The sequence below is a fragment of the Anopheles nili genome, chromosome 2 (genome assembly GCF_943737925.1).
Source record: "Anopheles nili chromosome 2, idAnoNiliSN_F5_01, whole genome shotgun sequence".
In the NCBI taxonomy this organism is placed as follows: Eukaryota; Metazoa; Arthropoda; class Insecta; order Diptera; family Culicidae; genus Anopheles; species Anopheles nili.
Genome location: NC_071291.1, coordinates 10,707,981 through 10,732,643, shown reverse-complemented (window position 1 = coordinate 10,732,643; position 24,663 = coordinate 10,707,981). Strand labels below are relative to the sequence as shown.

The window sequence follows — 24,663 nt, the reverse complement described above, 5'->3', positions numbered from 1 at the left end:
TTCATGGTGGGTTCTATCCCACTCTCTGAAGTCCTTTCTGAATTTGGCGTGTGGTTTATGGTTTACTTACACGGGGTGAGGTTTACTTTTGCGTATGACGGGGAGTTGATTAAATTTGGTGCTCGATGAGGTGGTGGGTTTTTCCACACCCCTTCGAAAACGATCGTTATTTGGGGGTAGCTCCCGTGGGACACTGAAATAGTGCCCAGCACCAGCTGATGAGGGAAATAATCGGAAAAGCAAACACCGCCCCACAATTAGCACAGTGCGGTGGTTGAGAATTTTACGGCCTTCTTGCCCACCCATACGCTGGCTCATTCGATCAAACTTTGATGCTGCTTTTTTTTCTGCTCTGCTCGCTTCGCTCACCATCGCGCTCTCGTTTGCGAGTTTCATATCTTCCGTGCAAGTGTGTCACACTTCGAGAACGGGAAAAGTACGCCTAAGAAGGAGAAGAAGAAGATAAAAATGGAAGCAAACAACACAAACAGTCCCAACCCAGGCGCATCGACACCTATCGTTGACTTCAACTTTCCGAAAGATACGTTTATTTGGCCCGGCCCGACGTGGCGATAATCTGAAGATGATGACACATCCGGACAAATAAACATCCCACACCGCCCCCAAAACCATCGCTTTCGAGTCCCATTCACGCGAGCGCGCGCATGTGTGTGTGTGTGTGTGTTCTCCACCAACCAACGTGGAGGCGTTCACGGTGCTATTGTGTGGCCGTCGGAAAGTCGGTCGATAAGATGTGATACTTTTCGCGGCGGTTTACTTTTGCCGACCCGCGCATATTCTGCCGCTGGTGGTGATGGTTCGCGTTAATATGGTTTTCTTTTTTGGTGTTGTACCACGCATTGTGGATGGGAGATGAAAGAAGCTTTAGCTTGAGTTGCGCTAAACCCCCCATACCCATCGTGATGTGTGCAGGCTGTGCGAAAGCTGACCATCGGTTTTATGGCCCAGTGTGAAAGGCGCTCGAACAAAGGTCCGCCGCCACTTGCAGAAATAATCGACTTTCGATGGGTGGGATCGTAAGAAAAGGGTAAGCTTTTTTATCGATAAGCATTAGTCTGAAGGTACGAACACAGTTTGGGAACAGTTTGGGATGTGCTTTGGTTCGAACGTCGCTAAAGTTTCTTGCCAAATGATGAAGATTTTGGCAATATTTCCTAATAAAAACCCCTTTTAAGTCTACATTTTTTCGATTGTTGCTACTTTAGCATACCGAAACAACTCAATTTACGTTACGCAACTGAAGTATGCCATTACACCACCCTCAATGACTGGGCGGCTCCGTTGATCGATTCGAAAGACTTCAACGCTTCGGATCACGCAACATTTTTAAGCGACGAACCCGTATCGCGCCGGTGGCCTACTTCTCTTGCCGGCTATGCGCGATCATGGCTCGTCCGGAGCGCCGTCTTTGGTCGAGTTGTTGTATGTATTAACACGTGACCTATTTGCATTTGGTAAATATCCCCCCCCAGCCGGACGGTCCCTTGTTGGTCAAAAGCCTCGATGTCATATATGGTGCACCCGCCTTCGGAAGTGTGTTTGCACGGCCGTTTTCTTTCGGCTGTCATCCCGCACATTGTTGATAGGTGTGCATCGTCTTCGCTACCCGGTGGCATTCGACGAGTGGTGTCGAGTTTTCCTTCCACGCTTCGACCAGCTGGCGATAACAAAGGCGACCGTCTCGGCCAGAACGTCCAGATGTCCTTATTTCATTCCCCCACCCCGTCGAGCCAACCGAGAACCGAGATCGTTTCATTCGCCACCCCCACATTGCCTTCCGGCAATCGGCAAGCAAATTATCTCCGGCAAAGTGACAACTGAACCGGACACGGGATGTTTGCTGAACACACATTCGCAAACACAAGCACTACCAACGTAAATAGCGCAGGCCTGCTGTGGTGGTCGTCCGGAAGCCGGCACTCCATTATGAGGACGTTGGCGTCATCCGGTGGTGCTTCCTTTGCCGGGCCGGCCTGTCGCCAGATGGAGACGCTCGAGTACGAGTTCTTGTCCTTTGTCGTAGAAAGGAAGCCTTCGGCCGATGCCGTTGATGTTTCGAGGCAGCGAGAGGGAATGAATATTGATACCTTAATAATGGGTACGATCGGAATCTGTTGATTGCGGAAAGTTTCAACCCACTCGAAATGGAGACGAAGGTTTATGTGCGTGTGTGTGAGCCAATCGATCACATCCTTCTGCAGCCGGACTCAAGGCAGCTGGAAAGGTGAGTCCGTACAGGGCTTCATCGTGGGCTTACTCCGGGTACCGATTAGCACCGTGCACCTAGTAGTGCACGTGCCGTTGCGTCACACGTTGGCGGTAGGCATCGCTTCACGACTCCTAGACGTAATCTGATTTGTTCTGGCCTCCAGTAAGGTCCAGGGTGGTACCGTTCCTGGTAGGCGCCTGTGCCAATTTGGAATGGTGTTAGCGTCCGGTGAACGTGCTGGAAACCTCTCAAGCAGTTGCCTGCCCGGGTATCTCGCGAGCAACTGGACAGCCCCACGCGGTGCAAAAGGGAAAGGTCATTTTCGGTGCCTTTGTCGTCGTCGTCGTCGTCGTAAAAGCTTCAACATGGCGTGTCGAAGGCCTTGCGAGGTGCTGACGTCGCGAACGCCTGACGGAACAGAACCGTCCCGCAGTGCGGTGGTATTGGTGGCGGTTATTGGCCGCTGAACAATCACAGATAAATCGTAAGCCCTCGCGTAGCCTGCGGAGGCTCTTTTGCAGCCTCTTCGGTCCGGCCACAAAGCCACAGGGCAGCAACCTCCGGAACCGAGATTTATGGTGCGCTCGTTAGTGCGCTCGCATCAATTCACTCCCGTTCTCAGGCCCAAGCGGTGACGTGAAGGAGAGATTGGAACCTCAAAAAAGCAAAAAAAAATTAAGGCCCTTCAATTAGCTTCCCCAAGAGCCAGGCGTAGAGCTTTGCTAAATCACATCAAGCGTCATGAAGATGAGTGTGGCGCTCGCGCGATGCAACGGTGGGTGGCTTGAAGTGAAGGAGAGCAAGCGAGAGAGAAAAGATTAAGACAAGCGGAGGAAATTACGAACCAATGCCACCAACACCGAAGCAAACATGCTCTTTGCCTTCTAATCCACGATGCCCTCCTGGAAACTCGCGGGTGACGTGTGCAAGATCGAGCTCGAATTATTCTAGCTTCTTCTCGGTGATCTTGCGTTAATAATAATGCGAGCTTTTGTGGTAGTAGCGCCCGATCGTCTCCAGACACGCGCGATCATTTCCTGAACTCTGAATAGAGGCAGTTAAACCAGTCGAAGCAGCTGGAGCAACGAAAAACACACAAAAAAAAAGCTCCCCGAAGATCAACCCTCGATCGCGCGATTGTTGCGTTGTGTTTGTGTTGGGTCACGATCGCAACGTACAACCCTGCTGGTGGTGGTGGTGATGATCGCGTGGTGTAGCAATAGTTTCCCTTTGGGGTTGGTTTACCGCAGACTTGGTGGTGGTAACGCTGGCTCCGTAGTGTCACCGTCTTCGGTGTGTTAGTTAGTCGGTTCGACGGCATCTTGGCGATTAAATAATGAGTGCGCGATCGCGTACATTGGGGGTGTCTAGCACGGCCATTGCGAAGCTTTTAAGATCTCGCGAGGCAATGACTGCCTTCCGTGTAAGACGGCGTGTCGAAACGGCAAGCAGCAGCAGCAGTGACCGTGGAGGAAAACTGGTTTCGTTCAAACGTCTTCGCGTCGTCATTTTGTCGTCGGTGATGGGGCCGTGTTTCGTCAACGTGTTAGTGGACACGCGAACGAGGTTCGTTCGCATCAACTAGCAACCCTCTCGATCGAAGGGGGGTGGCAACCCCGTTTGCTGTCGGTTACGGTTGTTAATTTTTTGCGGATTTTACATTTGCCCCACATGAGCTGGCCAGCAGGGCGTTCTGGTGATGGCTAGGCGCAGAAACCGATGGTTGATCTGTTGGCTGACCAGCGCACATGACCTCCGGGGACGAGGGATTAGTCATGCCACCGTTCTGTCGTGGTTGATCGTGGCGAAACGTTCGTGAACAAGCATAAATTTGCCCCCCACCGGGCGGGGTGGTAAATTTCGCGTTAGAATATTTGTGCTTTTTATCGCTCACGATTCTGAGTGTTCAGCACATCAATTCAGGCGCTATTTATAGGCTCATAATTGGATGACGAATAAATATTTTCCCGTCCAGCCAGGTTCTCGTTTAATTTGCTTCCTTTGTCATTCAGCGTGTAGCGTTCTTGGGGCAATCCAACGAGCAATAAATTCCATCTCCAGCATCGCCACTCGAATCTGCTGGCGATATTTATTCGTATTGACGCAGCGATACTTTGAACGGCATTTATTCAACACCCTCCAGGAATGGGAGGCGTGTTTTTCATCTCGAAACGAAGACAAATATCGTCCTCCCAGCTGAGGCTAATCCTCCCATGTGGCGACGTATCGTGCGTGACCCGAAGCCATTTGGCAACAATACTTCCGCTACGCAACAATACGTTCCAGCGAACCGGCGATGTTTCGGCGCGTTGAAAAGCTCCAGCAAGATATGGTGATTTAATGGCTGCTGGAATGGAAAATGTGGTTCCCGCACGTCGCCCTGTGCCTTGTATCGATCGTGCGGCGAGAGATTCGTCGAATCGCCCATTCCCGTTTACCATTATCATCCGCCACCGAAGGGCTTCTTCGTACGAGTGCGAGTTCGTGCTCGTGGGAGTATTTAAAGCGGACAAACTTTGCGCTTATCGGCAGCATCGAATCTCGATGTCGCTTTTATGAGCATCTCCTGTCCCTCGTTAGCGGAGCTGCATCGCGTTATTTGCATTTGGTCTTTGGTGCGTTCGAAATTCAGCCGCTGCTGTGGGAAAACTGTAGCAAAAACACAGGAAAACGAACAAAAGCAATGTGGACAGGAAATGTGTGGGAAGGAGAAAAAGGACACACTCGCCGACGTCCACTTGCGAAAGTGGCACCGCGAAACGACTGCAAAATGTGGTAAACTTTCCATGATTTATTCCTTATTTGTCACTCGATAAGCACCCCGGGCTCGCCCGTTCAAACCCGGGTGCTCCTGTGCCCTTCGGCACACGGGGCCAACTGTGGTGAAATTGATGTGAAAAGTTTCCCTCGGCCACGTCCAGTGGACGGGAAAGGACCGGGACTCAATTTCTCTCTCACTGCGTCCGAAATGGGCGTCGGAATGCCGTCGCTGTTCCCGGATTCCCAAGAATTCGTCCTCCGAGGGTCGAAACGTCCAGGGTATTGTGTAGTTAAAATTTTAATTTACGACAGCTGGTCAACTTCGTCCGTTGGGGTGAAGTTTTTCGCGCCCTGCCACAACGTTCCTTTCTTTCTCGAGCTGACTCGGGGAGACTTACCGCCCGCAAAGATGGGGGCCTGTAAATTTGATATCGTTGAGCAGCAAGTTGTCAACTTATTTTTTCTCTTCTCATTCATTCGTTTGGTCAATGCCTGACGCACGCTGTGGAGTTCACACTCTGTTGTGGAGCATTTGTGGGCGGTCTTTGTCCTGATTTCGATCAGGATCATGGATTTCCATTTGACCGCTGCGTTGACCGGTTGAACGTGATCCTGAGATCGCGAATCCAATTAGCACGAGTATTTAATCATCGAGTAATTCTCGGGCAGCAGGCGTTGGCCCTGCGAGAACGCGCTTCATGTTGCGGGAAAATCAACATAATTTCAGTCACATTTCCCAACAGGGCTCATATTCAGTCAACATTCTTCGAGTGAAAATTGTTTGCACCGACATATTCGCTCTCAGAAGCGATGTTTTCGCTGAATCGCTAGCTACGAGGCGGTACATGATTCCATCGAATCGCAAACACGAACCGGAGCAGGTTTATTACTGTTTTATTTCACGGAACGAACATCCCGTTTGGGGTCAGAATGTCGGTTGAGCTCAAATTGACATGCCGAGTGATGGGCGACTTGATTGGCGATGGAATTTCCATCCCACCCACACGCCGTTTTTCGGTCGAACAGTTGAAGTTTAATTTCGGGAAATTTTAAACACCCACACTTTTTGCGTACGTTTTCATGCCCCCCCCCCCATCCATTCGCTGTCCAGGCGGTGATTGTGAAGCGAACCTTAATCACGGCATCGCAGCTAATGCGCGCGTAAATTTAACCCCCTTTTTATTACCCCAACAGAACCAGCCGACCAGCGTCACTCTCGGCCGGGACTCGCTAGTGGCGTGGAACCGGTTCAGTAGGCAGGCAGTGTTTGCACACGCTCTCTGCTGCTTTTCACCGATTAACCCAAGCCAAATCGACCAATTCAATCCGGGGCAAATAAACGCTCGCGCAAACGGTATCCTCGGAGCTAATCGAAGCATTATCCCACCCCGACCGGTAGCCCATTTCGAGCCAGACGAGCGTTCTATTAAGTGTTCTATTAACCTTTTTCTTGCCTTTTTTTTTACTGCTCCCCATTGTGGCTCCGTTTGGTGGGTGAAAGAAATCGAACACATCCGCGCGGTTTGGTTTGACGGCAGCAGCAAACACGAGAACGGCACAGAAAGAACACAAACAGACCCCAGATGAGTATCCCTGACTCATCCTCGATCGGTGGAGGGCTTGAGCAGCAAGGCAGAGGGACAAACCACTCTTTAAGGGTGAGCCACTTCGCCTGCCCACACCGTCGTGACTGTCACCTTCCGTTCCGCGGGAACGCCGATCGGATCGGTGCCGGTGTTGCGTTGCGTGTTGCGTACGCCCAAACCACCCCGTTTGTGTGGCTTTTCCGCTCGTTCCAGAACATGGCGTACGGATCCATCGGCGAACCGGTCCGGTGAGGCGATGAACCACGGATCTCGAGCGAATCCGGCCGCACCATCGCGCGCCCATCGCAGACGGTTCATCGACCGTAACAGTACATCATCGCTGATGCATCGCCAATGCCATCGTAGACGGGGCGAGTTTTTCTTTGGTGGTGGCCCGTGGTGGTGGTTGAAAAATCGTCAAAACGAATGGATGAGTCCTTCTGGGAAGAACGCGCGACGGACGTCCGTTGGTACGTTCAAGATTCAATATTTGCATACCGACCGATAAAACAAACTAGAATTGTTATCACTAACGGAACGAAAACTCGCTCGCTGTACCGAGTTACATCGATCGATCGAACTGTTCCGCGAATCAGCTGACCTCCAGGTGGTCATTCGTTGTCCTGGGAAAAAAAGAAGTGAAAAGAAAACCCCCTCGATATCCGAACCGATATCGGGCACCTTTCAACCCTCGGGCTTGGAAAAACTTTGTGAAATACGACGCTTCAATCGGATGACGGAGCGAAGGTGAAAAGGACGCACCAAAAGAAACGCCACAATCTCAAATCGAACACACCCCGTCCGGGATGGGGGCCCGGGAAAAGGCCATCTTCATCTGCCACCGTTTTTGGGACGCGCTTTGGGTTGATTAAAACGTTGAGATAATTTTCAGCCGCGTTTTTTTCGCAACTACCGGTCGACTAAGACCGACCAGGATGGATGAGGTCGGTTCGATGGCGCTAATGAGCGGAACATGGGATACCGAGGTCCTTTGATTTGGGGCGGCGAAAGGAAAACTTCCCGAGGGAGGCGAACTTTTCCACTTCGTTTTCCACCGTTGCTTGGTGGCATTTCCTGTCGAATCCAAACAAAAGTTGGAAACAAACTCAATGCGGGCGCGCTTGTGTGGGTGTGCGTTTGTGGTTTGTCGATCCTTCGAAACAGAGGGTTTTCCTTCCATTCACACCCGCCCAAGTTTGTTTGACGGCATTCGTCTTCATTTTCCGAGTTGCGGAATGAAATATTTCTAATTGCTGCCGATTCCCTGAACCGGAAGTGATTATCGATTCGATTCGGTGAACCTGTCGGAGAGAGCGTGCCCTTGGTAGGGGCCTATCCTGCCGGGTTGCCGAGTGAAACATAAAATCGAACACGGTAAGCCAACGGTGATGGCTAAATTTATTGCGGCTTTTCGGGTGGTAAAACCGGCGAAGGAAAAGCGATAACTCGACCTTTCGGAAGAAGCCAATGCTCGACGGTCGAATGGTCAGGTCATGGTGAACAACGCCCCAGTGTGTGCGAGACAAGAATGTCAAGTGACTGAAGGAAACGAAAAAGGACAATGAAATGAAGACCAGCACACTAGTCAGAATTGAGAAATGATTGAAATGTTTCAAGCAAAAAAGCAAGCGAATAAACCACTCGAGAGGGAGTTGTAACGACAATCGGTTAGAATTCTGTTTGGGTGGTTTTTCGCGTGAAGAAATAACAGTCGACTGTGGTAGTCTCGTAATCTGCATCGAGTTGAACCTGTTCTAGCTCGCTCGCTGTCTGCGTCACAAGTGATACGGGTTCACCACCGAACGGGACGTGGGTTGACGGCATTAGGCTTTGGCTTTCTCTTCCAGATAAAAATACTTGAAAAACCCGAGAAAAGCAAGCCTTGTTTTGTCGCAAATTTGACGTCCAAAATGTGTCCCGTTTTGGTTTTTTTCCCAAATTCTATTCCCTCGCGCCAGTCTCTTGTGAACGCTGAGGCTAGTACCGTTTTCCGCTGAACGGTCCAACTTGGGCAACAAAGAAAACAAAGTGAAAGAGGCTTTTATTAAGCCATCAAATTGGCTATCCAATCCTCGAGAGAGCTTCCACCCGGTTGTAACAAGCGCCGCCTACTGCAAGTAGAATCAACTGCATCAACTTCATAAGGATAAGCGCACCACCGATTGCCGGATCGATCGAGGTGGATCGGTGTTCGATTAGAGATTTAATTTACCACCAGCGATGTGTAAAAGTTTTCCAAAAACTATTATAATCTTCGAGCGCCGAGAGGAGAGTTGGTTTCGTGCGATCGTTCCAGCAAACCGCCAAGCACATTAGAGGCTTTTATGCCGCACCATCGTTTCGGTGTCGTGGCGTAGAAACGTGAGCGATCTACCCGTGCTGGGGCCGGAAATATTTTTCATCAAAATTTCAAACTCAATTTGGATGCTGGAAGCGTGCACAGGATTGCATCGTTGGGTTCGGCTTACGAGGTTGGGTTCGCCAAATGCAGCACGTTCACCACCTGCAGTGGCTTGCATTTCCATCGGCAAGAGGCTGAGTCAACCAGCCGCAGGCATTGGCGTTGTCTTCGTTGATCCACTCACGAAACCAACCCGGAGTTGCGGCTTGTGCAGCCAAAGGAGTGCACTTCTAGCGGCTTTGGGAACGTGTGTGTGTGTATGTGGAAAACTCACCCCTTTCCGGGCACTTACGCAAGCACTTTGTGCAACGAAAGGCACTCCCGTTTGGAAAGGATGTTCGGTGTCTCAATCCACGGCTACCGTTCGAAGGTGCGTTGGTGCATTTCATATTTTTTTTTCCACCTCTCTAACAAAACCCTCGATGAAGCCGTCGATTATTGGAAAATGCGTCGGTCGTTCTGTTTTCCACTGCATCCATTTTTCCAGGTCCCGGTGGTTGGGCAATGTGCGGTAAGGCTACCGAGAAGGGCTAATAACATGCGCTCGTGTAGAGGCATCGGCGCATCGTAGAGTGAAGATGCGTACGCGTAATTACACGCCGGAGCCGGTTTATCTCGAGCCCTCATTAGGCCGAAGTAGACGCGTAAGCTCGGCATATTAGCTCGGCGGATCAGTTCCCGTGGCTCGCGCTCCACAGATGCTGCACCATCATGGATCAGCACCGGTGGTGGTTGATTACGAACCACGACGTCGTCGACGATGACGATGGCGCTCAATGCAACGAGGTCGGAAAGTTTTCCAATCTTGCCACCGGGCGGTCGGAAGTGACTGCCGGTTCGTTCTGCCGCATCGGTGGTAATTTACTCGGGCCCCGGACCGGGAGCGGCCGACCGCGAGTTAATTACACGTACGTCTTCGCCAAGTGAGTGATCTTGCGTTAAGCGCCAAGGTGCGCAGAAGTGGCCCCATTTGCGTCGGATGGAGGCCGGTCCCACGACGCGGAGGTCATCAGCTTGCGCTATATAAGCCCGGTCTCGGTTATTGGATTGGATTTGCGGTGAAACGGGAGCGCTTTGCGGTGTGCCCCTTTGGGAGCGCTAGTAAAATGGCCGCCAGGTCCTGGTCGTTGGTGTTTTCTGCTCGCCAAGATGGCACCCATCGTTCGGGCATTGCTAACTTCTCCGAAGGTTCGCCCAGTAAATGAAGCCCTGATTCGGGGTGTAATCATAGAAAGTGCTACACGTGTAATATTTGAACGCGTAAACACACGCCTGAACGAACGAGCTGGTTCGGTGTTATCGGAAAAAATCGACTGCGATTTTGTCGCTTGTTCGGTTTATCGTCCTCCCTCGAGCGTTCAATCTGGTGAGGAATGTGTTTTCACAGTGGTTTCTTTTTTTCCCGAATGTGTGTGTGTGTCTGATTCACCCACAAGCGGCCGGAAAAATATTGGAATTCCTTCAGCCACGGGTGTGTCGTGGTGAATCAAAAACCAAAAAAAAAGGACAATGTAGGACGTCCCACGTACAGGATCACGAGCGAGCTGTCGTGCGGCAAGCATACATTCGGGCGCACTGGAAAGAGTCGGGGGGATTAGCGAGAAAATAATAAAAAACCAGCAAATTTTGTGTCGTCCCGGAGCAATCTGTTCACCGTCGACAGCTTTCGTCAATTTCTCCAGAGGTCTAGGGTGGTTTCTTACATCGATAGACCGGCTCTGTGTGTGTGTATGTTTAGGTTGCCTTATGTTGAGGTTCCTGCGTAACGGTATTACGGGAAGATGCGACAACTCCGCACACCGCGACAGTTGGATCCGTTGCTATTGCTTCAAAATATGTTAAGCAGCTTCTCGCTTTCGTGGAGCCATACAGATTGCCGGTATATTACGGTTTCCGATGGCAACAGCCGCACCGGTGCGAGGAAAAGCAACACTACCGCTGAACTCGTCAATATGTTTTCGCCGATCGAAGGCAAATCAATCGATTTGTTTCGTTTTTTTTTGTGTTTTCCTGCGATTTCGCTGCGACATCCTACGGCTAATCCCATCCAATTGCCACCTGCAGCTGGAACGGTTTAACTCTCCCAACACACCGATGTTCGACCCAGATTAGGGCAGGATCTTCTTCGCAGTCACCCCCACTCAGACACAAATCCTTTCAACCGCTTGCCGGTTGGGTACTCATAAATAATCGATCGCACTGCGGTTTCCAGGGGAGTTGATTTCAGGATTACTGCTTCGGCACCGGCGGTGTCTGCAATCGACGGTGTCTTGGCAAACCGACCCCGAACTCGGTCCACTTGCAATAGCAACCGAGCTGTCGAGCGGCGGACAGCTTATCGGTTTCACATCAGGCCGTTGCGAGTTGTTGGAACGGTTGCTTAACGTTGCCTACCTCGAGCACCTCGGCACGCAAGCTGAACGAGTCTCTTGGTGCCTTTCTCGGTTGCCCCGAGCCCTCTTTCGGTTAAGGGGGTGCGTCAAAACAATTAACATAAATATTTACAATCCCTGCCTGCTCGGGCACGGAGAAATGCAGCCATTCAGTGGAGTTTCCCTCGGGCGACGTGGCCGGGAAAACGGTGCTCGAGCTTTTCTGCTTCCCGAGCGTCCTGAGGCACCATGTGGCCATTGGCCGGAACGCAACACAAACCCGGTGGCGGTGTAATTGATTAACTCGAGGACGCAGTTCGGTTGCAACGTCTTCGCTCGGGCGTCATTTGTGCGTGCAATTATGACGCCTTCCGTGGCAGGAAGGTTTGTCCGGGACGTTGCGTGACGGGCCTGAGAGCGGAAAAACGAACTGAGGCGTGACGGGTGAGCAAAGGAAAAAACATACACACACACACACACACACACACACACACACACATGCAGTCTTTGGAGGTGGGATTTTCCATCAACTTCTTTCGTTTTCTCACGCAGACCACGGACAAATTGCATCGTTTAATCGAAATCGCACGCTGTTTGGTCGCACGGACGGAAAGTACTGTTAGAATGGGGGCACAAAATTGACTAGTACACAGGCACAAACACCAACGCGAGGGCGTTGGACTGCGATGTGTTGCTTTTAGTATCATGCTGTCCCACGCGGAAAATGCTAAGCAAGCGCTCCATCGCATCGAAACCCAGACGACAGGCAATCGCAAATTCCGGGAGAATTGGAATTTTTGCCGAAAATATCATTCTTGAAAGCGGCGTTCAATTTTGTGTTACAAAAGAAAAGTCTCCAATATTTCCGCACCGAGCGGGCCAAATGGGGAATGCCTGGCAGCGGAATGCAAAGGAAAAGCAGGGCTTCATTCTGGACGGCGACGGGCTCGGGGAAATTGAAAATTGGGATTCCTGCCCCCAAAATGGTAGCCAATTCACAAAACGCTATTAATAGGCCAAACCGTGGTCGAACTCTATTGTGCGGCCGGTTGTTATTAGGAGCTGTTTCTTTATATTTTCCGGCCAAAAACGGCATGCTGAGTGGAAATGTTGAGCACCATTTTCCGGAAATTCTTTTTCGCCCAACGACGGTATGCTAGCGACAGAAGTGTCCTTGTCGGGGTTCCTTTTGGTGAGTGGTAATGGTCTTTTGCGGTTGGCGCAAAAGCATGCTGCCCGGTGCGTGTCCGTAATTGTGGCGACGAGAGATGCCACAAAAATCTCTTCCCCAAATGTCCACGAGCAGCAGTAAGGGACGCTTTTATGTCGGATCAACCCGGTAGTGCTTTTGCGTGGTGTGTTCTTGGAACGAACTCCAGGAACGGCTTCCGAACGGGCGTCACATTTCCTTCGGGCAGTTCATCTCGTTTCGTTACTCGCTCTAGAGGTTCTTCTTGGAAAACCACGGTCCATGACTTTGGATGCAAATTCCACCGATTCCGAGCTGGGCATGGACGTGTAACGTGATGCTTTCTTCTCACCTGATATCAAACCGAGACGAAGACGTATGAGCAACAGAACGTCGTCGTAGAAACACGCCGTGAAGCATAACTGCGAAAAGGTAATTTACTCACCGTCGGTGGTCATTCGGCGAACTTCAAGGTGAGCTCACGCGCGTCAAGGTTCGATTGCGCCCACCCGATAGAAGATTGGCCCACCGAAAGTGGCACCGAAAAGGGCACATCTCAACCCGGCACGTCGACAGTCATCGTTAAGATGCCTACCGACCGGCTTCAAGTGTGAGGACAACCACACCGGCACTACAGTTTGAGGCGAAACTACTCTCGAAACGCCACCAGAGGATGGTGGTATTAGCCCGGACGGTTTTATGGCTCGACCATTAACCGTGGCAACCCGCATACGAACGCACGGGTTGCTTCGTTTCATAAAAATATGCTTGCTTGGGCGTTGCCGCCGTCCGAGTAGGCGGGAAGATCAGCTTTTTTTGCGCCTTTCACCAGTTGCCGTTGTTGCTGCGTTCTCGGAGGGCTTGGAGGCGACCCTCACCGGGGTTGGCCGTATAATTTCATCAGCTCGTTTCACCACGTTTTAACGTTGTATTTTTTTCTGCCCGTGTAGTTGCTTCTAACCCACGTACACGCTCGCTGATGCATTCACTGACATATGCTTTATAGTGGGCCAGCTCCCCCGAAAGAGTGCCGGGAAATCTACGGAAAACTACACCTCGGGCTCGGGAAAGATCCTTATCATTACCCCACCGGGGTATATGTGTATAGCTCAGGTGCCTCTAGTACCTGTAGAGTTGGTTGGGTTGCGGTTTTTTTTGCTGTTGTTTTCGTACCGGCACACCCACACCGGCCCTTTCGGTGGCGCTGCCGCGATGATGGAGCGGAAATCGTCCTTCCGCCGTGAGGGAATTTATGTGTGGAGCGTTATTTTTTGAACCTTACTAATCCACCCCTAGCCCGGCTGATGACACGAACGTGACGTTGGCAGTTTGTGTGGCTTGGTGCTTATGTTTTTTTGCCCTTTCTTCGGTGCACTCGCCCGCTGCTAGATCGTTCGGCAAAGGTTGTTTGGGTGTATGCGAGAGGAATGTGTTTTTTTTGTTCTTCAAAAGACCCATTTCGTCGGTGTAGTTTGGTGTCAGTTTAATGGATCCCGAGCAGCTTTGACCGGAAAAAGAGGAATACACAGACTCGCGATTGAGCCCGGGCGAAAGCATAATTGAGCTGGCGCGATGGCGCTCAAGATGGCATAGGCGAATGTGGGAAAATTCAGCGCGTCGAGAAACCGAGCAACGAACGAGCGGTTTTTATGCTAGCATGTGGCACTCAGACCTTGTGGAGTTAATCGGATGGTTTGTTCTATTTGGAAGCTTATAAAGTAGACATAAAACCATGTGTTCATGTTGTTCCGTGCGCATGTTTTACACCAAACCGACCGCAATCGGCAAATGATGATGCTTGATGGATCCGTCCATCTGTTCGCCGGAAGTGGTTCGAGCACGTGCGTTCGAGGCAGAAGTGCTTTGAGGCTCGACGAAAAAGGGATTTGCTTAACCAATTTTGCTAAAATTTGCATTCCAACCATGAGCTTGAACGGTCACGTTTCGCTTGTATGGTCCATTAACCGAAAGTATGCGCTGGAATAAAAATTGAGAGAACCAGAACCATTTTTCCGGAGCCAACGTGGAAGTGGTGGACTTTTGCGTTAGCTCAATCCATTACGTTTCGCTCGAGTCGTCGACCAGCGAGATGATGTTGTAATCATTGAAGTTATTTTTGGGCGCACCGTATGGACCTTGCGCAGAAGGATAATGCAGCTTCACTCTCATGCAGTGGAGTGTTTTTTTTTCGAGTGCGGCAACGACAAATGCACCGCGCCATATGGCCGCGTCCGGTGGGTCGTGAAGTGGCTGAGCGAGAGAGAGAGAGAGAGCTTTAATCGAGTAAGTGCACGGCTCTAAGTTGAAATTATGAGTTTTTGCGTCGAAGCATCGATAAGTGCGCACTTCCGGCAAGTGCACCCGGGTCCAGGAAATCGTTTCGCAAGCCAATGCAAGTGTAGTGGAAGTGGATGGTTGTGGCTGGAAGGCTTTGGTGGGTCGCTGGAGGTTGCGATTTATTTTATTTTTACCGTTTTATTTGGCGCAGCACACTCACGAAAGTTCTCGTCTAATTGGCGAACAAGCTTGAACCGGATCAAGCGCTCTGGCACGGCCACGTTTAGGAGTTTTATTATTACATCCAAAGCGATCCATCGAGACGAGATGTTTGTTTTTAGATTCTCTCCCTAGTCCTATGTATGAAACGAGTTTCGGTGAACGTAGCGAACCGACCCGTAAAGCTTCGGCAAGACATTCGTGCTTCTCAGAAGAGGAAGAGGAACTTCGCCCCAATTTGTTTGAGTGCTTCCGAAAGCAAATTAATCGATCGATGCGAAGCCCGGGTGTAAATAAATCGTCGGGCTTTTCCGCAGAATTGAACCACACCGAAATAGCGCACTCGCACCGTAAACGTGTCACGCGATTCAAAACCCATAAGCACCTTACCGGCCTTGCAGGTGGTGTTCACCACCGGCTTTAGGAAGCACGTGCTGGGGTGGCAAAAACACCACACACACACACACACACACACACACACACACACACACACACACACACACACACACACACACCCACACACATATGCTGGATTTTCCTCTGCATGCGCCAATTCGCCTTCGCGCTTACGAGTGCGTGAATCGGAACGCGAAAAACTGCACCGGGCGGAACGAGTTTGTGGTGGGCAGATGGCAGGAAAATCGATACGATTTCCCGAGCAATGGAAAAGCGAAACCACCGAAGGTTACGGTCAAGCGGTGGAAACAGTGGCAAGAAAATTTCGAACCCCACTGGGAGGAGGAAAATTTTTTTTTATACCGAGCGATCAAGTTTAAGTTTCTTGATGTTGGCGAGTTTCCACTGGGGTCGTGGAAATGAAGCGGCCAAGGATGAAATCACGCGTTCCCGCGCGGATCGTGACGTCGTTTCGGGTGGTTCGGGAGTTTTTTTTTTACTTCAATCCGCCCACCGTTATATCGTCTTCCTTCAACCGATCGAACCGACGAACAGGGCGGACTGGGAAAATCGCAGATAATTTGTACAAATACAACGCGGACAGCGGATCTTCCCTGACCCCGTCCTGACTGTTTTTTTTCCACCGACTCATGGCCACACCACCCACACACTCAAGTAGCCAGGCGTCAGAGTATGAGGCGTTGGAACCAATGGACCAAAAATAGAACCAACCTCTCGACGCGCAGTTGGGCCACGTGGGGTATAAGCGGATGTATCTGGCCGCATCTTCCGTCGGGGATCGGACACTCGACGGAAGCCCGCCGGGTCGGGGATTATAACGACACTATTAACTTTTATGCCGAACGGTTCCACGGGTGCCGTTGGAAGCGCTTGAGCGACCTGAAACGTGGGCGCAGCTCGTCGCTAGGATCAACCATGCTGGGCACGTTCCCTGGGCGGGAAGGTTGCAACGTGACAGGATTCGTGTTCCGTTAGGGGATTCGCTTTCCGTCGGCTGGGTGCGTCGGTGCTGGAGGGATGCAAATGATTTCCACATTATTCGCGCGGTGTGCTCAGTTAGTTCATTGACGTTCGCGCGTGGGTGTGGCTCCCTGGCGGTGTTATCGTGCCATCGCGTCTCGTTGCCATCGTTGTGAGGACGATGAAATTGACTTAATTTTTGATTTCGACCCTGGCGTCTCGCTCTCGTTGGCGGTGGCATGATTGACGACCTTAGCGATTGCGAAACCCTTCACAGCTCGTTGCTTTATCGCGTCATTGTTCGGGTGGGCTTTGTCCCAGGCACCAGGATCCTGTCAGGTGATAGTAATCGTTAAATGTGCTCTATTTTTTTTTTCGTACAAAATGTTGTTGAATGGAGATTGCCTTCGCTATCAGCTAATGGATGTGAACGCCAATTCATTCATTAATGATTTGCATGGCATTGGAAATTATTTCATCTCATGGGTTCCTTTGATCGAATGCTGCCAAATTTTTTTGTTTTTCAAAATATTCCCAGTAATTGTGCGTGCAAATATTTTTGATCTCGTTATGAATTTGATTGCTCAATTCGTGATTGAAAAATGCATTTCGAACCCCCCAATAAATGCTGCGTTTAAAGACAGCCACAGTGGCAGCAATTGCCTGCTGCGTTGAAGTGGAACAACATTGCTCAGTTCTGCTGCAATCCGGTGGGCTGCAAATTTGATAATCATTTCATTCTCCCACCTCCCGTGGGGTGAACGGGTGGCCACCATCGATTGGCAGCAATGTTTCGGTGGCATAAGCCACCCAGGTGTGACTCTCGACGGCACGGTTGAATTATTCATCCGACGGGCTCAACATTTTGCAATCGACTGCAACGCGTCAAAGCCGGATGCATGTGGAGGTCACGTCATTCCGTTGCTGGTGGCCCACCAAAAAGGGTGGCCTGTTCGACGACATTATTTGCGCACGTGAATGTTTGATGTGCCACCCTGTGTGTATGCTGGCGTACCGCGAAATCAACCCCTCAACCCGACGCAGGAATCACGAGGGAATCGGGTTAATTGATGATTTTAATTATTAACACTCATCAGCACCCAGCTTCGTCAAAGCCAGCCATCACTGTCGGGGGGAGGTTGCATTGTTGCTCAAACGAGACAACGAGCCGCAGGCTCGTTGAGTTGTGTGCTGAATTAAAAATCAACCCCATCCCGTCGCGTGGTTGACGCCTTTCCCGCCAAGACCTCGAGAGAGGGAGAGAGAAAAACAAATCCTCCCACACCGGCAAGGATCTTCATCACAGCGAGATTTACCACGCACTGGAACGGCTTGACAGGCACAGTCAGGCTCAACTCCAATCCTCCAAAACAATGTGGGCGAACTGTGCCGTGCGTTGGAGTTGGGTGGAAAATTATAAAATAATAAAGAACCCGCGTCCTGCTCAAGGATCCCTTCGGGGTTGTTTGGCTCGGTGCGTGAACCGATTGCGGTACTCGGTGCTCGAGGAAAGCGCATCGCTACTTCGTTTAATTAACGTTTTAATTGGGCGTTTGAGAGTGAGAGATGGCAAGGCATTGATGTGTTTTTGGCCACTTTGGGATGCGAGTTGGGGTTTTCAGGGCTTTTTCCTTTTTAAAGCCTGCAAAAAATCCTTCTACATATTCACGTGTAGGCCGGGGAATTGCGATTCCGGGAAAGTGTTCTCAACAAAAGGCAGCCTTCAACGGGTGTATTGAGATTGAAAATACTTCTTCCACCGTGACGGTGCGCCGCAGGATGTAATTATGCGAGTGTTGTATGCTTCCGTGGCACACAGGAGTGCTTCAATTAAATTAACGCTCCCTCCCGAGCAGTTATGATTGTTTTTCGCTTTGTTTTGTTTTTGCTGCTCATTACCAACACAAAGCAACTGCCCATAAAGCGGGGGGCAGAATTCGAAAAACACATCCAATGCTACTCAAATTAATCGATCACATTCGCATCGTCACGTTACCGCACAAATCTCCGTTCCACTTTTTACGCCATCCATCGAGACGCGATAATGGTCCGACCGATCGGTGCTCGATCACAAGGACTAAAAGGACACGGAACACAGTAGCAGTGATTCATCGCTCCGCAACCATTACGACGGCCCGACATTGATGGGTTTGATGGTGCGAGTATAGTCGGGTTGGGTAGATTGCTTTTTCGGGTTGATGTTTCGCGAGCTTCATCCGTGCTTTTCTGTCGTCTCTCGGGGGGAAAAGATTCGTCAACTTGCGAACCACAATGGCACCGAATGGATGCTTCTTTCGATTCTTTCCATTCACCTACACACGCAAACACGCAGCGGAATGAGCTCGAGCTCGACAATGATGAGATTTTCCTCCCCATAAGCGTGAATATCGAAGGCGAAGGCGTCTTATTATCGTGCAATTAATTTCCCTCTTCGAAACGGGCTGAGAGGTAGACGCACACACACGCACACTCAGGCACTCGATAAGCGATTGGAGTGGAGAAAAACGAACGCAAAGCTCCATCTCGTAATCGAGCGCAACTTAAGGAAGGCAAAAAAAAGGTGAGGCATTTGCTTTCTCATTTCCAAATCGCGTTGGGCTTTGTTTGCTCGTGGCAACGCTTTAGGGCGGATGCGTGCATGTTTCTGTTGCCTGCTGCTTTGTCAACGGTGAAACAATCGAACGCGCCACAGCCCTCTCGAACCGGCCTCCCCGCTCTGGGAGAAAAAGGGCGATGAGGAGGCGATCTAAATGGAGAACGGCCACGGACAAAAGCCATCGAGCTCTGGGGGGATGGGTGAAGAAAGAGAAAGAGAGAGAGAAAGAGAGAGAGAGAGAGAGTGCGTCTTGTGGCCCATCTCTCCGCGATGATAGCGAAAAAAAAAGGGAAAGCTCCCGGTGGCCCGACCGGCGAATAAAAGCGCCAGATAACGCGGGCTCATTATCGGTTTAATTGGACGTGCTCGTCGAGTGAATGGGTTTCTGGGTGACCGGGTGGTGAAGTCGCAAAAGAAAGAACAACAGAAGGGGAAAACGGTCGAAAAGAAAATGCGCCGCGGACGAAAAAGAAGCGTTACAGCTCCCGGGCGGCACGTGTTATCTGGCCATCTGGCTTTATTCGCTTCGACGCGGGCCAATCGAACTGGGATTTGGTAACGCGCCAAACGAACACGAGGCAAACATCGCGCCCCATCCGTGGAGGCTGTATCTGGAGCATGACGCGGGTGGTCTACGTTGCCAGTGACCTTGGCCACGAGAAGTGACAAGTTTGACATGGCGGTTGAGCGCGAGATTGCCCAAGCGCGAACGACGCAGCAGCCGTAGCAGGTTGTGTACGGTTGCCTGGTAACTTAAACCCTTCAGGGACGTCTCGCTGGGACGTGGCTCTTGAAAGGGAACTTGAACCGAACGAGGAAGTGCATGAATTACTGCGCCTTCAACCCGTTCGCGAAGGACGCGATATCAAACGCGATGGTTGCTTTGTTTTTGTGTTTGCGAGGTTTTCTTTCCTCTCTCGCTAGCCTCATCCGAGCATTCTTGTGATGTACTCCACACAAAGTGCACCTTGAACTTGGCTGGCATTGGAATCTTACCAGGGCAAGTCCCGCCATGCATTCGCCTTGCCACCAAGAGTGACATCATTTGTTATTTGCGGGGTTTTTTTTCGGTTTGTGGTGCGATGTTTGTCTTCAGTGAGGCTGGCTTGAAATGGCCCTTGTTCGGAACCCGGTTGGAGGACCACCGCAAGGACGACCAGGGCTACGAAGAACCTGACACAACAACGACCGGCAGCAGATTAGACGTGACAAGGTCATCATCGAGCGGCAATTGTGAGGAGATTCCGTGTTCGCTCAGGATTAGAACGTGAATTGTGTCCGGTGAATGGGAGTAATTTCTGGGAGATGCTGCGATATCGTTTGGGTAAATGGCTTTTTTTGCCGCAAGCAAAAGAAGCCATATTTTGTCTAACCTGTGGGTTGAACCTTCGCAAGGATTCGTTTAATCTGCGTACGTTTCAAGCTAGTCAAGGTCATCATCATCTGTTTAGCTAGCTTTGTGTAGATGGTGAGAAAAACGCGAGTTATGACGTGCCTAATCACAACACTGTCACATGCCTCATGTCAATTCCGGATGACATTTAGCAGCACCCGAGATGCTGCTAATATCTGCGATATCATCAAACCGTGACTCACGGCAGATCGTTGGCAAGGCAGATACGGGAACGAGCACACTTTCGCCTAATCGCCTGCCTATGGCCGTTCAAACAGGCTGCTCTCATTAAGCTCGAACCGCTTCCGTGGATGGCCATCCACGCGCCATCTCGTGAAAGTGGGCGCGATGTTGAGTGATCCCCGACCGGCTGCTCGAAATGCTGCTAGTACCGGTTTCCAATCCGACCCTGACGACGCAACCGCGTCCTTTTTCGATCGACTCGTCGCCGGCTCGTTAGGCGTGAAACTGTTCGTCCACCACGAGAGGGGCCACCTTTTGGCCTTTTCCATTTGGATGGCCAAAAATAGCTCGCTCGCTCATTCGCTGGCCAAAAGCGCGTGTCTATTGTTGGTGCATTGTGCTGTGGGGGTTGATCCGGCATTGGCGAACATGCTTATGAGCACACCAGAGCATGCTTGGATGGAGTGTTTTTTTCTCTCGTCTCTACCAAATGGGCTCGCAAATCGCATTAGTCGCGTTTCCCCCCCATCGTTGGATGGCATCGGTGGCGTTTCCATGGAAATGGAAAGCTCGTTTGAGTGGAAGCATTTGATAGGATTTGCGTTTTCTACCAAATATATATGCGACATCATTTGCCACAATTTGTGTTGCGCAGCGCGAGTGGACGGAATATTCGTATCGGAAATTCCACACACCACGCTCTGTTCGCGGCTTTTTACCAATTGATAACGCGACAAATCAATCCATCAATTAACCCTGACGTAGTTTAGTGCGTTAGAACCGTACGAATCGTACGAATCGCTGATTGATTGGTGCGCATCGGAACACGCGGCAATACGCGCTGCTTTCAAGACAAATATCGAATTCCGCCGCAACGGAAACGCTGACGGCTTTGTTACATTTCCGCTCCGGGAGCTAAATCCAATTTCACTCTTCATGCCGGGCTTCATCTACACCATTTCCACTCGGCGCTCGAAGGCAACGCCCGGTCGTTCGCAATTTTCCAGCAATAACAAGACGAGCCTCGGTTCCTGTTCGAGCGTTGGGCTGCTGCGAAAGCGGCGTGGCTTGAAATCGAGTTTACATCGAGCCGGCGACGATGTACTCAGCGTAATTTGAAATCCGTAGAATCTGTTTGCTCCCGGTGGCTGCTTCGCTGGCAGGATGGAAGGAAAAGTGCGTCTCCTTTTGCTGCCGCACGTGCGAACGAGAGAGAGAGAGAGAGAGAAAGGGACGAGCCTTCAAACGTACCTTCCCGTATTCGACGATCTTCTGGGTTGAGAAGCCGGAATGAGACGGTCTCAGGATAGCCAGTGCATGGAGCGATATCAATTAAGTTAATCACGGCGCCTCAAGGGATAGGCCGGTGCTCGACCAAATGCATCCTGCGAATGCGCCTCGGTATGCCTTTCAAAAGGCCACCCACCCGAGCGGACAAACAGATCCATAATTGAAACGGTGCTGCGCCAATGTTTGCTCCGTTTGTTCACTTTAACCATCGGCCGTCCCTTCCGCCGTTAAGCAGCGTAATTACATGCGGCACACGCAGAACCGACATTCGATCGTGGGTGGGTGGGATTGTGTCAATCGAATGCTCGAAATTAAACGTAATAACATCAACACCGGCGGATGGGCGGGATGTTCGGATTTTCGGGAGTTAATTGTGTTTTCGCAGCGCAGCATTGATCCAGCTCAGCACCAACACCATCGCAGTGCGTGCGTGCGTGCGTATACACGGGCTCGGTTCTGGGTTTTCCGGCTCGATGGGGAGCCACGCATGAATTATGCTGCTTATCGAATTTCCATCTACAAGCCACCCTCGCTTATCGCGATGCATCCTGTAATTGTGTCTGGTGGATTAAAATTTATGCTTGCCGCCGTTGGGCTACGGGGCATCCCGCAGCCAGGTGGCGTGAATTTTGTTGCATTCGCCGCGGGGCTGTTAATTATAATGCACACGAAAACAGGACAGGTACGGTCGCGTCCACGCGCGTACACGTTCGATTTCGGTCGCGTCCCGACGGTGGAGATTATATTCAACTCTCGTGCGCATTGTAATTACCTTCCGGCCATTGCTAGCACCGATGCCGGTACCGGTACATGCCATCCGGTATGCATCCCGGTCGGGGCATGTCCATATTTTCTGCGATTGTTTCCGTTCGTTTAACAAATTCTCCATTGTCGTTTTTCTCTCTCACTCTCTCTCTCTCTCTCTCTCTGTTTCCTCTTTACAGCCCCAAACTTGGCAGCCGGGGGAGCCGACTCGACGATCAACCCGTTCATCCGGTACTGGGAACCGGCTCGATTCGATCGTACCCAGCTGGAGCAGGCCCACCAGCACCACGAACAGCACCGACGGCGTCGCAGGAGCATCAACTACGAGCATGGTTCTTCCGCGTACGGGCCTGCCAACGTCGTGCGGTTAAACTTTCGGGCTCATGATCGGTAGGTTTATGAAGGGGGGCACCTTTTGTTGAACTCCCCACTTGCGGGTGGGTTGCGGAAATAGGGCTAAAAGGCTAAAACGAACTAAGTGCAGCTAAGCAACCATTAATGAGAGTGGAGCTTTTGATGATATGCATGTTGCATACCTTCAGGCGTCTCACAAGCTCCTTATCTCCATGGGCTCCACGCGTTCACTTTTCACGTGCTATTGCAAAGCAAACGAGTCTATAAATGCTATGGATTAAATTTAAATTACAGCAAAAAAAGAGAAACATGCAACACATACATTCCCAATTGGAAATGTCATTTCGTTTTGTGGGTTCTGGAATGGTTTTGTGATAAATTCTGCTAGTTGTGAACTATTCATTAACGAAACCCTACAGAAATTTGTCCACAACAAGCACCCCACATGGACACAGGGCAGCATTCTCGACCTCATGTAGGAAACGTATTGCAGCGATTGATTGCATACCAATACCAGCTGCATGGTTGTGCTCGGTCCCCGCAAACAAATTGTGCCATTAGTTGCGCTCATTCGTATTAAAACAATTTCCCAACCAATCTCGAGCTGCGAACGAGCGGAAACGAACCACCACCGAAAGCAACGCCCAATCAGTCGCAACATCACTCACTCCGCACTAGCCACCGTCCTCCGTGTTCGCCTTGCGTTAGACCGGCTTGGGGAGGGCTTTTCCGACACACCCTCGAGCCCAAAACCGGCACATGACCATGACGAAAAGTTTCCGGTCGGCGATGCCGTCGTCGTTGTCGTCGTTGTCGAGCTCGTTGTAGTCGTTGATGTTGCTCGAAATAGGACCGAAACGCCCGCAGTTGCATCGCCACTCCGGCAGCAGGCGAGAATTGCAATGAGATGGCGGTCGTACGGACGGTAGAGCTGGTTACCCAATGCCCTAACGGAGTACTCTGCGTGAGTGTGTCGTCGTACATCAGCCTTCGAACGGGCGTACGTTTGTCTGGCAGATGTTGCAATAGATGTTGTGTGTGCCTCTCGACCATTTCGAGCCCAATACGCCTCCGGTTCGTGCCGCATCGGGACGCGAGAGCTCATTTTCATTAAAGTCCTTGCAGCACCCCGTTGGGAAGAGGTACTCGAGGTCGGGTACATGTGTCCTGTGTCACACAAACTTCTGGCCTAAAACATTGTTTAGCCGCTCTGATTAGCTGCCGCGGACGATCCGGCGACACAATCTGTAGGTGTCGGTTCAGTGCGGTTTGTTTGGCGACTCAACTTGAAGCTACTTGAATGCTCGGGTTAACTCAGCGCGTTGCAGAAAGCGAACGATGCGTTCAATTCATGCGCTACTTTGTGATGCGTACTCATCAACGTGTTCGCGTATAGACGCCACGAGCACACGCAACCCAAACGACTCGCTGATGCATTCATCGGAGGCAACCTCCGTCGGTGATTAATTTTGTGCGGCCACTTTATAACGGGCCTGCGTCGTGTGGTTGTGAAAAATAGGAGCAAAAGTTTTCACCCACCATTTTGTAGGCTTTCCGGTGCGGGAAGTAGAGTAGGGATAAATGCAGGAAGCGGACGAAACATCCGCGTACAAACCACGCGGCAGCAGCTGGCTCCCCGATAAGACCGAGACCCCCTTGGCGCCGTTCCAT

General features: G+C 50.9%; 1 protein-coding gene across 1 annotated transcript in view; it reads left to right on the top strand.

Annotated features, from left to right (window-relative positions):
- The window catches only part of LOC128730426 (uncharacterized), a 109,651-nt gene that overhangs the window by 8,982 nt on the left and 76,006 nt on the right, over positions 1-24,663 (top strand). The window contains exon 2 of the mRNA XM_053823473.1: positions 22,818-23,028. Coding sequence (XP_053679448.1) covers positions 22,818-23,028 — 211 coding nt within the window. The remainder of the gene's footprint in view (positions 1-22,817; positions 23,029-24,663) is intronic.